General features: G+C 51.0%; 1 protein-coding gene across 5 annotated transcripts in view; it reads left to right on the forward strand.

Moving 5' to 3' along the window:
• The window catches only part of WDR90 (WD repeat domain 90), a 34,969-nt gene that overhangs the window by 19,578 nt on the left and 3,276 nt on the right, over window positions 1-12,115 (forward strand). For 4 of the 5 annotated variants that reach the window (XM_061350698.1, XM_061350700.1, XM_061350701.1 and 1 more), the window contains 16 exons: window positions 58-177; window positions 551-733; window positions 1,684-1,784; window positions 2,642-2,744; window positions 3,504-3,625; window positions 4,149-4,308; window positions 5,684-5,874; window positions 6,280-6,448; window positions 6,751-6,862; window positions 7,514-7,685; window positions 8,397-8,519; window positions 8,722-8,902; window positions 9,136-9,266; window positions 9,989-10,132; window positions 11,345-11,464; window positions 11,929-12,013. In XM_061350698.1, coding sequence (XP_061206682.1) covers window positions 58-177; window positions 551-733; window positions 1,684-1,784; window positions 2,642-2,744; window positions 3,504-3,625; window positions 4,149-4,308; window positions 5,684-5,874; window positions 6,280-6,448; window positions 6,751-6,862; window positions 7,514-7,685; window positions 8,397-8,519; window positions 8,722-8,902; window positions 9,136-9,266; window positions 9,989-10,132; window positions 11,345-11,464; window positions 11,929-12,013 — 2,217 coding nt within the window. Of the gene's footprint in view, window positions 1-57; window positions 178-550; window positions 734-1,683; window positions 1,785-2,641; window positions 2,745-3,503; window positions 3,626-4,148; window positions 4,309-5,683; window positions 5,875-6,279; window positions 6,449-6,750; window positions 6,863-7,018; window positions 7,087-7,513; window positions 7,686-8,396; window positions 8,520-8,721; window positions 8,903-9,135; window positions 9,267-9,988; window positions 10,133-11,344; window positions 11,465-11,928; window positions 12,014-12,115 lie in introns of those variants that run through there. The other variant, XM_061350702.1, reaches the window with a different exon arrangement.

Consider the following 12,115-nt stretch of genomic DNA (forward strand, 5'->3'; position numbering starts at 1 on the left):
AAGAGGATGAGGGAATCGGGGATGAAGGAAATTGTACAAAACCTGTTATTTTCACAGAAGGCAGCTCTGAGATTCTGAAGGATGCCTCTGAGACACCTCGGCAGGCAGTGCCTCTTCCATTGCTGTCCTCACCACCGTGTTTGGATGTCAGCTCTGTCCACCAAACAGGATGTCAAAGTAAGAAGAGCTGCTTGCAGGAAGGGGAAAAATAATCTTGTTTTAGGAAAAACTCCTTGTGTAGTTGAGCAGTATCCTTGGAGCCATCCCTGCCCATGGTCCCCTTCCTGCAGATTGACAGACCAGGCTGTGCTTTTCTTTCCCTAAGCTCCTATCCCCTGCTCTCCTCCACACACTAAGCTGCTGGCACAAGCTTCTCTGAGGGCTACAGTAAATACGTTGTTCGACATACCCAGTAGGAAATGTCTGCTTTGCCCTCCACCTGAACAGATGGACTGTTACACATAGCAGGGGCATGACACTGGCAGAAATCAAAGGGTTGGTCACACGTGAAGTGTTCCTGAAGGACACAGTGGCTCTCTCCTCCCACCAGGTATCTTTTCCGAGTCAGACAAAGAGGAGGAAGCAGATCCACCAGGCAGCAGCAGGATGCTGGTGAATAGAGACAAAGATGCATCGGTCCTTGTGGTGGAGCCAGTGAGGAATGAGGAGCTCATTGTGGTGAGGCCCAAAGAGAGGCAGGAGAGCTCAAGGTCTCCTGAAACATTGGCAAGTGGTAAGTCAGAGGTATTGCCATCTTGTACAGAGCATGACCCCTTTGGGACACAGTATGCACAGGCAGCTTGGTCTGTCCCTGGAAAATGAAGAACATTGATATGGTACAGGTAGACCCAGACACGTGCTCAGAGTTGTGAGGTGAAGGGCAGCAGCTGTGGGGCTTTCCCTTTGCCTGTGATTTACCAGGAGGAGTCAGTATTGAGAGAAGCTCGCTGTAGTCCCCAAGACTGCTTGTTTATTCTGGCTCTTTCCCTACTATTGCTTCTAGGCACACCAGAAGCACCTGTTCAGCTTGGAGCCAATATCATCTCCAAGTGGCACGTTCTGTTAAAGCTCCCCATGTCTCTATTAATAGATGTACAGCCTCAAAGCTGCAGCAGTTGGTGGCCAGCTGCCAGAGCAGGCAGGAGCTGTTGGAAAGCTTCAACACAAAACTGTGCCTCTGCTTCTTCTATCAAGGATGTCTTTCTAGCTGAGTGGCTTATGCTTTCACAGCAATGCCCAGGGGATAGGCACAGCATGGATGCCCAGGGGCTGATTGCAGTGTGGTGTGGCTGAGCAGGGTGATGGGTGGCAATGGAGGTTCCTCGTTCAATCCTGGAAAGCTGGTGCTTTTCCTACAGCCAGTTGTGTAGGAGCACATCTGATGCTGCAGTGTGATTTTTTTGCCCTCCCTCTCCTGCTGTTCATGCTCTGGGGGTACAGCCCAGCACATGGGGGGGTTCTGGGCTCAAGTGCTCACTGAAGCTGGGTCATAGGAAGCTGATCATCGACCAACACCCCCAAGTCCTTCTCCTCAGGGCTGCACCATCCAGTCTCCCCCTGTCTGTGTTTGGGTCCATACACAGCATGTGAGCAGCTCACAAGCCACAGCCTAAGTGCCGCTCCCAAACCGTTCTCGAGAGCAGCATCTCAGAGGTAACAACTGTTTAATTCTCTGTGTGACAGAACCCAGAAAGGAGACCACAAACCCCAAGCCCCAGTGCTCTGTGCGCCCAGACTCCTACCGGCATTTCACTCCTTGCTTCAAGGCATCAGTGCTTCCCAAGGTGAGAATTGTACCTGGGCAGGTGGTGAATGCGCATTTTGGGGCTGGGATAGATGGCTTTTCCAAACTACTTCTGGTTTATTCTGTTTGAAAGTAGTTTGTGAAATGTACTCCTGCGCCTGATGCCCTATTACAAACTCCTCATGATAGTTACCCTTTCTCCTCTACATGCGGCTCTTTCCAGACTAGTGGAAAGAGAGTTGTGATCAACTCTTTTTTCGGTTCAGCAAATCTGCATACATTTTTATTCCAAACAAATGCAAATGGCATGTGCTATTGAAAGGGAAAGCCGAGTGAGCAGTGGAGTGATTCATTTCACACCCGTGTTTGCGAGCAGATGCGTTGGCAGAGCAGGCTGGGGAAGGCAACCATTGAGCGTGGGGAGGATGGGCAAAGCCCAGCTCTGGCTCCGTGAACAAACAGAGCAATAATAAACCAGAGACTTAACCTTTTCCTAAGCTCTCAGCTGTTCACTGTGCTCCTCTGTCCCTCTACCCAGCAGCATTTCCCCTCCCCGCTGTCTATATCCCAAGTGAGCAAAACCCACCAAACTCTTTCCCAGCAGGATTAGCAGCTGCTAATCAGTTGCTGCCAGCCTGGTTTGTGCCTCATCTGAAAGCACCTCTGCCTGGTTTTGCTGGTGCTGTCTCCCTTTTGTATGTGTAAGTGTGCTTTGGTACTCATCTGTTGATGTGTTGAACCTGAATGCTGTGAGTGCTGGCATGAATTTGGGTGTTGTGTGCAGGACAATGTGTGTGTGTGCTTGCACTCAGGCTTTTTCTCATGTGGGTGTTGAATGCACCTGCCTGGGCCATTCCTCTAGAGCTTATTTTAAACCAATGTGTATTTTTCTTGCAGAGTTTCTTACCTCCTCCAACTGGCAGTGAGGTCTTGAAGCTGAAAGCAGTGATCGGCTACAATGGGAATGGCAGAGGGAATATGGTGTGGAACCCGGACACAGGTACACCAGGAAGGCTCTGGAGGGGTGGGAGAAGTGTGCACTGAGCCAGGTTATGATCTTCTAGCTGTTGGGTTGGGATCTTTGCTTTAACACAGGGGTTCTTTGCATTGGTAAAATGCAGTAACAGGATTGGAACTGGATGATCTTTAAGGTCCCTTCCAACCCAAACCAGTCTGTGAAACACTGGCACAGGTTGCGCAGAGAGGTGGGTACACAGTCCCTGCGAGGTTCAAAATCAGGCTGGGTGTGGTTCTGGGCAACCTGATCTAGCTGAAGATGTCTGTGCTCATTGCAGGGGGCTTGGACTAGGTGACCTTTGAAGGTCCCTTCCATCCCAAACTGTTCTATGATTCTGTGATTCTGATTCTGCTTTGTTCAGCCTGGAGAAGGGGAGACCTTATTGCAGGCTTTCAATACCCTGAGGGGGCCAACAAGAAATCTGGAGAGGTCCTTTTTGAAAGGACATGTAGTGGCAGGACAATGGGGAATGGATTCAAATTAAACAAGGGTATACTTAGATTTTGTCTTAGGCAGAAGTCCTTCCCTGTAGGCTGGAGGGATGCCCAGCAGCTTTGCTCAGGTTAGGGGAAGGGAGATTTTACTCCACCCCTAACCTGATGGGCAGGATGCTGACACGCTGTGTTTCTACACAGTCAGCTTTTACCTCTTAGCAAAACCCAGAATTTAACTGAATTGTGAGGTAGTGGGTGCTGTATGTGAAGCCTTTACATGAAAACATCCCATTTCCTCTTCCACAAGGCTTCTTCGCTTACACCTGTGGCTGCATCATCGTGGTGGAAGACCTGCACTCAGGATCACAGAATCACTGGCTTGGCCACGCAGAGGAGATCTCCACACTCACTGTCAGCCATGATGCCCAGGTAGGAGAAACTTCTGCTGCCCCAGGCTGGGTTTTGTCCATGTCGCTCTGCGATAATGGAATGTTACAGGCTTAAAGCCTGTTTGTCTGTTCCTCCTTCTGTGTGGAGACCTGGGCTTATGGAAATGCAGTGAATGGTTTTGAAAGAATGATAGAATCAACCAGGTTGGAAAAGACTTAAAGATCATCAAGTCCAACCATTCCCCAGCACTGCCAAGGCCACCACTAAACCATGTCACCTCATCTACATGGTTTTTGAACACTTCCAGGGATGATGATTCCACCGCTTTCCTGGGAAGCCTGTTCCAATATTGGAGCCTCATCCATTGTTCTGGCTCAGTGCAACATTAAAGGCTGCTCCCTCCCTCCTGGTGGTGGCCCATTCCCTCTTGCCATCAGCTGATGGTTATTCTCACAGGATTTTCCATGTGCCAAACTTCACTTTGAGACTAATTGTTTCTAAGACTAACAAAGTATCTCTAATTACTTACCAAGGTCTCAATGACAACATATTGTTCTGTTAGGTTCTTGCCTCTGCCTCAGGAAAGAGGAATGGAGACTCTCATTGTCAGATCTGCATCTGGAACGTCCCAGATGGGGTTTGCACAGCAAGTCTCTTCCACCATGAGACCCAAGTGCAAGCCATGGCATTCTCTCAGGATGATCGATTCCTTGTCACCCTCGGTGAGTACACCCATAACGTGGGGTGTGGGGCATTCTACAGCAGACATCTCGTGGGAGGGTGATGCTATAACTGTGCAAGACCATGACACATGCACCAGGCTTGTGGCTATGAAGCTGTTCCTTGGTAGCCTTGGGGCAGTGCATAATGCAGCATATAATACTGGAGGTGATCTTGGATCCTCCTGGGAGTGACTACCTGCTGAGGCACTTCTTCCAGCTGAGTGTGGTCCAGGACACTGTCACCAGTGTTTCAAGGGGAAGCATGCATCCTGTGCATGAATATGGAGCTTCCCAGCTCCCCTTCAGTCCTTTCTCGTTGCCCCAGCTAGCTCGTTTTCCTTCAAGTTACAGCTTGCTTCTGGCTCACAAGTCCTTGTTAAACCTGTATAAATAGTTTCCAGTTACTATATATAGTGTCCCGAGGGAAAAGCCTTTTTCTGGACTTATTGCTGCTTAGGTGGCATTGCATGGAAGTAGCCAGGCTTCAAACTGTGAGCCTCCTGCCAGGCAGCAGTACGAGCACGAGATGGACACTCAAACTGTCTGTTTAGTTTAGGCAGGGGACATTTAAAGGACAAATATGCAATTAGTAAGCTCTTGTTTTGCATGAGAGAGGACCTATGGAGCAGGCAACAGGCTCACTCTGGGCTGGTGAGTCTGCCCTTGGAACAAAGCAGCCTTTGCTGGAGAGAAAGAGCTTTGTGCTCTCCATGGAGCAGTGTGGGAGAGCAGCCTCCTCCTCCAGCTCCGGTCTGGGCTGCAGAGGAGAGAAAAGCTGGGAGTCTCCACTAAGCTTGTGGAGCTTGAGCAAGGCAGCAGAGAGCACTGTGCTCCGGAGCTGTCTGGGAGCTGGGGATGTTTGCCATCACCAAAGCTGGTGCCTTCTGCCACCCAGATGTAGTGGCTTCCATTCAGGTCAGCTCCCGTCTCAGCTGTGACCTCAACAGAGGTGACATCCCTTTCTGATTTCCAGATTGTTGTTAGCCCTGAGTGCACAATACCACTGAAGGGCTTGTGTGGGGCACACATGAGGTGTGCAGTAGCTCATGAGGATGTAGAAACAGCAGGAAACCTGCTCTTGCCTTGAAATCCTTACTGAGCGCTGGCTGCAGACCCTCTGCTGGGCCAGATTTGCTAAAGACTCCACTGTGAAGTGTGATAGTTATATCTGTCCTCAACTTGGATAAGGACCCATCACACTGTGCAGCTTTCACTGTGTGCAGGGAGCTGTGTCCACTCCTGGGATGGTGTTTGCAGCAGTCATCTCCGAACAACAGGACGAGGGAGTGACACAGCTGATGCAAGAGCACAGTGCCTATGCTGTAAGCAGCCTGGGGCTGCAGAATTTCCTCCTACTCTTTCATGTTCTGTCTAGGGGATTACAGCGATCAAACCATTGCTCTGTGGAACACCTACACTTATGAACTCATGTGGTCAACTTGTATCTCAGAGCCAGTCCATGACGTGGCTTTTAGTCCTTTTTCTCACAGAGAACTGGCCTGCGTGGGGAATGGAACTGTGATGTTCTGGCTGTTGGAGCAGCAGGGACCTAATGTCCACCTCAAGGTAAACCTCAGTTTTACCTTCTTCTATAATTCGTGATTACAAAATCATAAAATAGTTTGAGTTGAAAGGGAACTTCAGATCATTCAGTTCCAGCCCCCCTGCCATCGCTGGAACTAGATGAGGTTGCTCCAAGCCCCCTCCAACCTGGTATTGAACACTGACAGAGATGGAGCATTCACCACCTCTGACTTCTTTCCCAAGCCCCTCATTGAGTGTGATGGAGGCTCTACCCCCAGAGTCTGTGACAGCTGATGATTTCTCTTAAGGAGATAATGTTGGCTGGCCATGAGTGGCTTTCAGTTATATTTGAGTTATATAATACATGAATTTAGGAGGGGAGGAGGGTTATTTTACCTGATGTAGGTAAGCACCATATTCTCTTTGACATTGTATGTGCTCCTGCAGGTTCATCGTGCCTCTGCCCCAGATGTGCTGGGGTCAGTGGAGCTGACCTCTCTCTGTTACGGTGCTGACACTCTTCTTTATAGTGGGACCAACTCAGGCCAGATCTGTGTGTGGGACACTGAGACTAATTGCTGCTTCATGACGTGGGAGGCCGATGAGGGCGAGATCGGTGGGTGCAGGTGCTCTGGCCATTTCTTGGGGCTGTAACAAGGAAAGAAGCATTGAACTTGCAGTCCTCCAGTTTCAGCTGTGCTTGGAAAATGAGTTTGCTGTGTCAGATGCAGGGTGCATGGCGTGGCGATGGCTCTGTGTCCTGGGTTTCCTCAGGGTCCTGGGTTTCCTTGGGGGGTTCACCTCTAGTCTGCCCTGCCTGAATGAATCGGTGGCCTGGCTGTGAGGAACACATGATGGGTGATGGCTGGGAGCAGTGGATGTTCACAGGTACCCTTTGTCCCCTCCATGGTCTCCCAGGTGTGCTGGTGTGTCGGCACAACAGGCTGCTGAGTGGCAGCAACGCGAAACGCATCCGTCTGTGGGCAGTGGCTGCTGTGCAGGAGCTGAGGCTGAAAGGTCCTGATGCCAGGTAGGAGGTGGGGGCCCTTGTGCCTGTCTCACTGTGCTCTGGAGATGCTCTCCCCCTCATCCAGCAGCTCCTTGGACCTGTCTGAGAGGTGGCTTTTCACGGACAGACGTCAGCTCTGCCTGCAACCACGCTGCTCCTGTTGCTCTTCATTCTTAGCTTTTCCTGTCCATGCTGTGACTACTGATGCTTTCTGTCTGGATCTTTTTACTGAACTTTTGCCACAGGTAGCTGAACCCTCTTAATACTGGAAATGGGTGGAGTTTGGCATGCCTGAAGTTTGTGTTAGTGATTTGTAGGAATTCCTGATGAAATAGGAACATTGAAAACATTGCCTCTGTTTCTTCTCCCGCACTGCTGCATTCCTTTTTTTTTTTTTATTTATTTTCTTTCCTTTTTTTTTCTTCCTTCTCTTCCTTCTTTCTCTCTTCCATTTCTTCCCTCTCTTCCGTCTCTTCCTTCTTCTCTTATCTTTCCTATAAAAGACGGTTGTAGTGCAAATGCAAGAGTAGTCACTGTTAGTGTAGAGGAGCCCCTCACTGAACCATTAACTGCAAACACATGACTGGCCTCACTGGAAAGTTGCATTTAAAGGAGGCAAAGTGACCATTCCAACATTTGAGCCCGTTCTTCTCACATCCTCCTCTCCTCCAGGTCTAACTTGGTCCTGTTAGAACATGAGATCACCCTTGACGGGACGATAGTCAGTGCAGCCTTTGATGACTCTCTGGAAATGGGAATTGTGGGCACCACGGCAGGAACCCTGTGGTACATCAACTGGGTAGAGAGCACGAGCATCCGACTGATCAGCGGCCACAAGAACAAGGTTAGAGGTGGTCTGCCCCACAGAGCAGCAAGTGCTGTGTGTGCTGCCCCTGCCCTGGGAAGCACATGTGGGCTGCAGCAGCACTCCCTGGTCTGGCCATTGGAGAGGTCAAGGAGCTGCGGGGCAGATGGGACAGCACGGAGGAGTCTACAGGGAACTGTGCACACTGAGGAGTCCAGCCTGAAGAAGTCTGAGCTCATCCACTCTTAGCCCTCAGTGTTCAACAGTCTCAGGCTGGGAGCAGCTGTGGGCCTTTCTGCTGGAGCACAAACATATAGTTTGCAATCACTAAGGCTTCATTACCGAGTACTGCAGTTTCTGTTTGCCAGCTGGACATCCATAGTGAATAACATTTGCTTTGCCAAAACCAGAAAAATCCAAACCCAGGTGAAGAATGACTGTTCTGACTTCTGCTGTTGCTTTGCGGTATCGTTATGCTCTAGAAAAAAAGAGTTCAGATGGTAGAAGAGAAGGTATTTTATGCAGACCTGTGCTGCACAGTGCCTGGTCCTACCTTTGGGGTTAGGTTTACTAACTTACATTACAAGCTTAGCTATCATCCCAGAGTTTAAGCGCAAAACCAAATCACCCACCTCTCTTTGCCTTTAGGATTTCTTGGCTGATGCTTCCCATGGGAGAGGTCCTGGGGGGGGTGAGAGGGGGAGAGGAGCATCTGTAGATCCCTGTTCCCCATCTTGTTTCTCGCTGTAGGTGACTGAAGTGTGCTTTGGTCCTGATGAGACTCGCTGTGCAACGTGTGGGGAGGACGGTAGTGTGAGGATCTGGTCTCTGGGCAGCATGGAGCTGGTGGTACAGTTCCAAGTGCTCAACCAGGTAATTGTGGTGCATTAACCTCTTTCTCCTGGGAGAGGGCACAGGAGGAAGGAATCCTTGCTTGGGGTTGCAAGGACTGCTATGTCCTCATGGAGGAGATAAAGCTGGGGAAATACTTGTAGGTGGAGCTTGTAGTGCAGTGGACTGCACAGTCCTGCTGTCCTCACTGTGTCATCAGGTGTCTGCCCTGGTTCCTTTGCAGAGCTGCCAGTGCCTGGCCTGGAAGCCTCATCCTGTCGTTGCATGGAGAGCTGAGAGCCAGCACGTAGTGGCAGGGTACAGTGATGGCACCATCCGTGTGTTCAACATTTCCAGGACAGAGATGGAGCTGAAAATGCAACCCCATGCCGTAGCACTGACCGCGATTGCCTACTCCACAGATGGTGAGGCTGCCGAGTGTGGAACATGGCTTGGTTGTGCCTGGGTTACCCTGACGTCCAAGTGCTCTGCACACCATCAACCTGCCCAAAAACATCTCATCATACCCAGCCCTGACTCAGCTGTTCCCAACCTTTCACAGTGTTTTGGGACATTGGTATCCATGTTCTCAGACCTTTCTCCTGTGAGCTTTTTCTTCTACAAGAAGTGTCACTTCTTTTTCTCTCTCTGCCCACAGGAGAAATGATCTTATCGGGAGGCAAGGATGGGCTCGTGGCCGTCAGCAGCCCTCGCACTGGAATGACCATCCACGTCCTTGCTGACCACAAAGGCTCCCCTATCACTGCTCTGCAGTGCACCATGAAGCAGGTGAGACCTCACCTTTGCCCTGGCCCTGTGCAGCAGCAAGTCCCTGTGGGTCACTGCACAGCCATGTCAGTCAGTGAGTCTGCTTTTTTTGTCCCTTGCTTTTCCTCTTCGGGCCATCAACCCCTCCAGTAGCTTCTGTTCAGTTTTTCTGGCTCTGTACTGTCCCTCTTCGGAGCTGGGAAGACTTGGCTGTGCAGCAGTGTGATGGTTTTAGCATCTCCTTTGTCCTCCTCTTTATGGGGAGTCTTCTTCCTTTGTGCAGTGGAAATGACAATAATTTTGCCTAAGTTTTTAGGCTTTAAAATCATCCACACTGCAAGGCTGGGCTCCCTGGGAATTCTAGACTTGGGAGTTCCTTCTCAGTTTTAGGTAAAGGATGTTGTTAGGGGACACACAGTATCAGCAAGGACTGCCCTATGACAGGAGCAGGTCCAGAGGGCGTCCCAGGGAAGAGATCCATGTTGCTCAGGCCAGGCACTCTCCCTCCTCCAGCAGCCTCTTCTGCTGGGTCTTTCAGCCCAGAGCATGCTGCTGGTTTCTACACAGCCTCATTCTCCTGTTGGATTTTAAGGGACTTTAAGCACTGCCCAAATGGAAGTGAATTGATCCCCTGCAGCATAAGGCCTGTGTTCCCACCAGCTCCTGCCCCATACTCACGCTGGTGGCAGCTTCTGGACTAAACTTCAAGCTTAAACTCACAGCACTGTGCTCATCTTCTGCAGTACCGGGACTTTGGGGTAGAAGGAGGCGAGCTCTGGCTGGCCACCAGCTCGGACCGGCGGGTCAGCGTCTGGGCCTCCGACTGGCTGAAGGACAAGTGTGAGCTCCTCGACTGGCTCAGCTTCCCTGCTCCTGCCAGCCCCGAGGTGAGTGTTCCACTGCCAGCCTCTGCCTGTTTGTGGCACAAGTCTCAGAACCAGCAAGCTGGAGAAGGAATGACTCAAGGCTCTGAACAGGATGGGGCCAAAGAGAGAGGGTGAACTTCATCAGTCATAGAATGATGGAGTGGTTTGGGTTGGAAGGGACCTTAAAGCTCATCCAGTTCCAAGCCCCTGCCACAGGCAGGGACACCTTCCACTAGATCAGGTTGCTCCAAGCCCCGTCCAACCTGGCCTTGAACACTGCCAGGGATGGGGCAGCCACAGCTTCTCTGGGCACCCTGTACCAGCGCCTCAGCACCCTCACAGGGAAGAATTTCTTCCTTATCATTTTAGTCATCCTTGTTAATTCTGCTGCTTGTAGAGTATATTGGCAATGCACTTTCTTGTCTGTTGAAGAGCAGTGGGAATGGGAGCAGTGCCTGACTTCTGGGAAGCACTGACTTTATAAGCGTGAGGAGACAAAACTGCATCTGCAAAGAGCTAACAGCCCTGTGCTGCGCAGAACAGAGCACAGGCAGCAGTGAGCACAGCACCCAGGAGTGACACCTCATTATGAACATGCTGCCAATTTTGACACTCCCAAAGAGCATGAATACTCAGAGCCAGGAGCCCAGGGACCAGCTCATAGACCAAGTACTCAGCCTTGTGTGTCTGTGATGCTTTGCAGAACCCTTTGGCTTCAACCCAGGTGTGAGACTTAGGCAGCAGAACACTTGCTAGAAGGAGAGGAGGGTGTATATCAGATGTGGACATGATTCCTTGTTCCGCGAAAGAAGCTCACTACAGGTTTCCCCACAGTGAACAGGGAAAAGGTTGATCTTGCATCCACTACTAAAGATCTGTCTTATGGGCCCTATTTTCTTGTGTTAAACTGATCCGTAATCCAATCCCACCTTCAAATCCATGTACCAATAATACCTCAAAGGAAATTCAACCCTCCCATGTCCCACTCCTACAACAATAAACAGTTTGCTTTAGGTTTTTGTGGCAATGTGTGGTTGCTCATTGCTTTGCCATGAGCATGGCTGAGATGGCAATGCAGGAGGGAGGAAACAGCCTCCAGCATACTAATTTCATACTGCTCAGACACCACAGCCCCAGGACAGGTGTCTTCATGCTCTCCTTTTAGCCCCCACTGGGTTAGGTCAGGCTGGAGAAGCTGGCCTCAGTTTTGTTCCCTTTGGTTCCCCTCACCAGGGTCTGGACACCCTTCCGCCCAGCCTGGCTGTGTTCTGCCCATGGGAACACGGCACCCTGGTCTATGTCGGCTTTGGGAGGCAGAAGGAAGCCTTGTTTTACAGTCTGCACAAGAAACAGGTACTTGTGCCCTGCCAGGGCAGCTTGGGTACTCCTCAGCTGCTGCGGGGCCATGGCCACACGGAATGGAGTGCAGTGGTGGGGAGAAGCAGCACTGCCCTGTGTATAAAGTCATGCCTCAAGGTGCGAGGTTGGCCCAGGTGAGCAGCTGCTCAGGGAAACAGCTTTTCATCTCAGAACCTCCAGAGGCCCTGGTCTGGGCAGGCTGCCAGCCCCGCTGCTGCCTTTCCATCCCAGTGGAGGGGAAGGCATTTGCTTTCAGGAGCACCAACACTCCAAAATCTTTGAGTCAAATCTCCCCTGGAAAGTCAATGCCTTTGGCAGGTTTCCGAGCTCTGAGAAGTGCTGTGCATCTGTCAGCCTCCCCTCTGAGAGGAGCCCTTTGCCCTCCTAACAACCATCACTGCAGCAGCTCTGGCCTCCCGCTGCCTTTCTGAGGTGCTGTTTCTCTTGCTGGAGCACAGGTAGTCATGAAGATCCCCTTGCCATACTTTGCCACGTCGCTCAGCCTGTCTCCTGCAGCACGCTTCATGGCTGTTGGCTTTGGGGGTGAGTACGGGAGAGTGCTGTGGACTCTGCTGCCCAGGCTACCTTTTGGTGGGGAGGGATGTCCCCTTCTTCCTTTGAGTGGGGGAAAACAAGTCTCCCCTT

This window comes from Neopsephotus bourkii, unplaced genomic scaffold (genome assembly GCF_033783945.1).
Source record: "Neopsephotus bourkii isolate Nb327-2 ecotype Australia unplaced genomic scaffold, CSIRO-AGI_Nbou_v1 NB_533, whole genome shotgun sequence".
NCBI classification, from domain to species: domain Eukaryota; kingdom Metazoa; phylum Chordata; class Aves; order Psittaciformes; family Psittacidae; genus Neopsephotus; species Neopsephotus bourkii.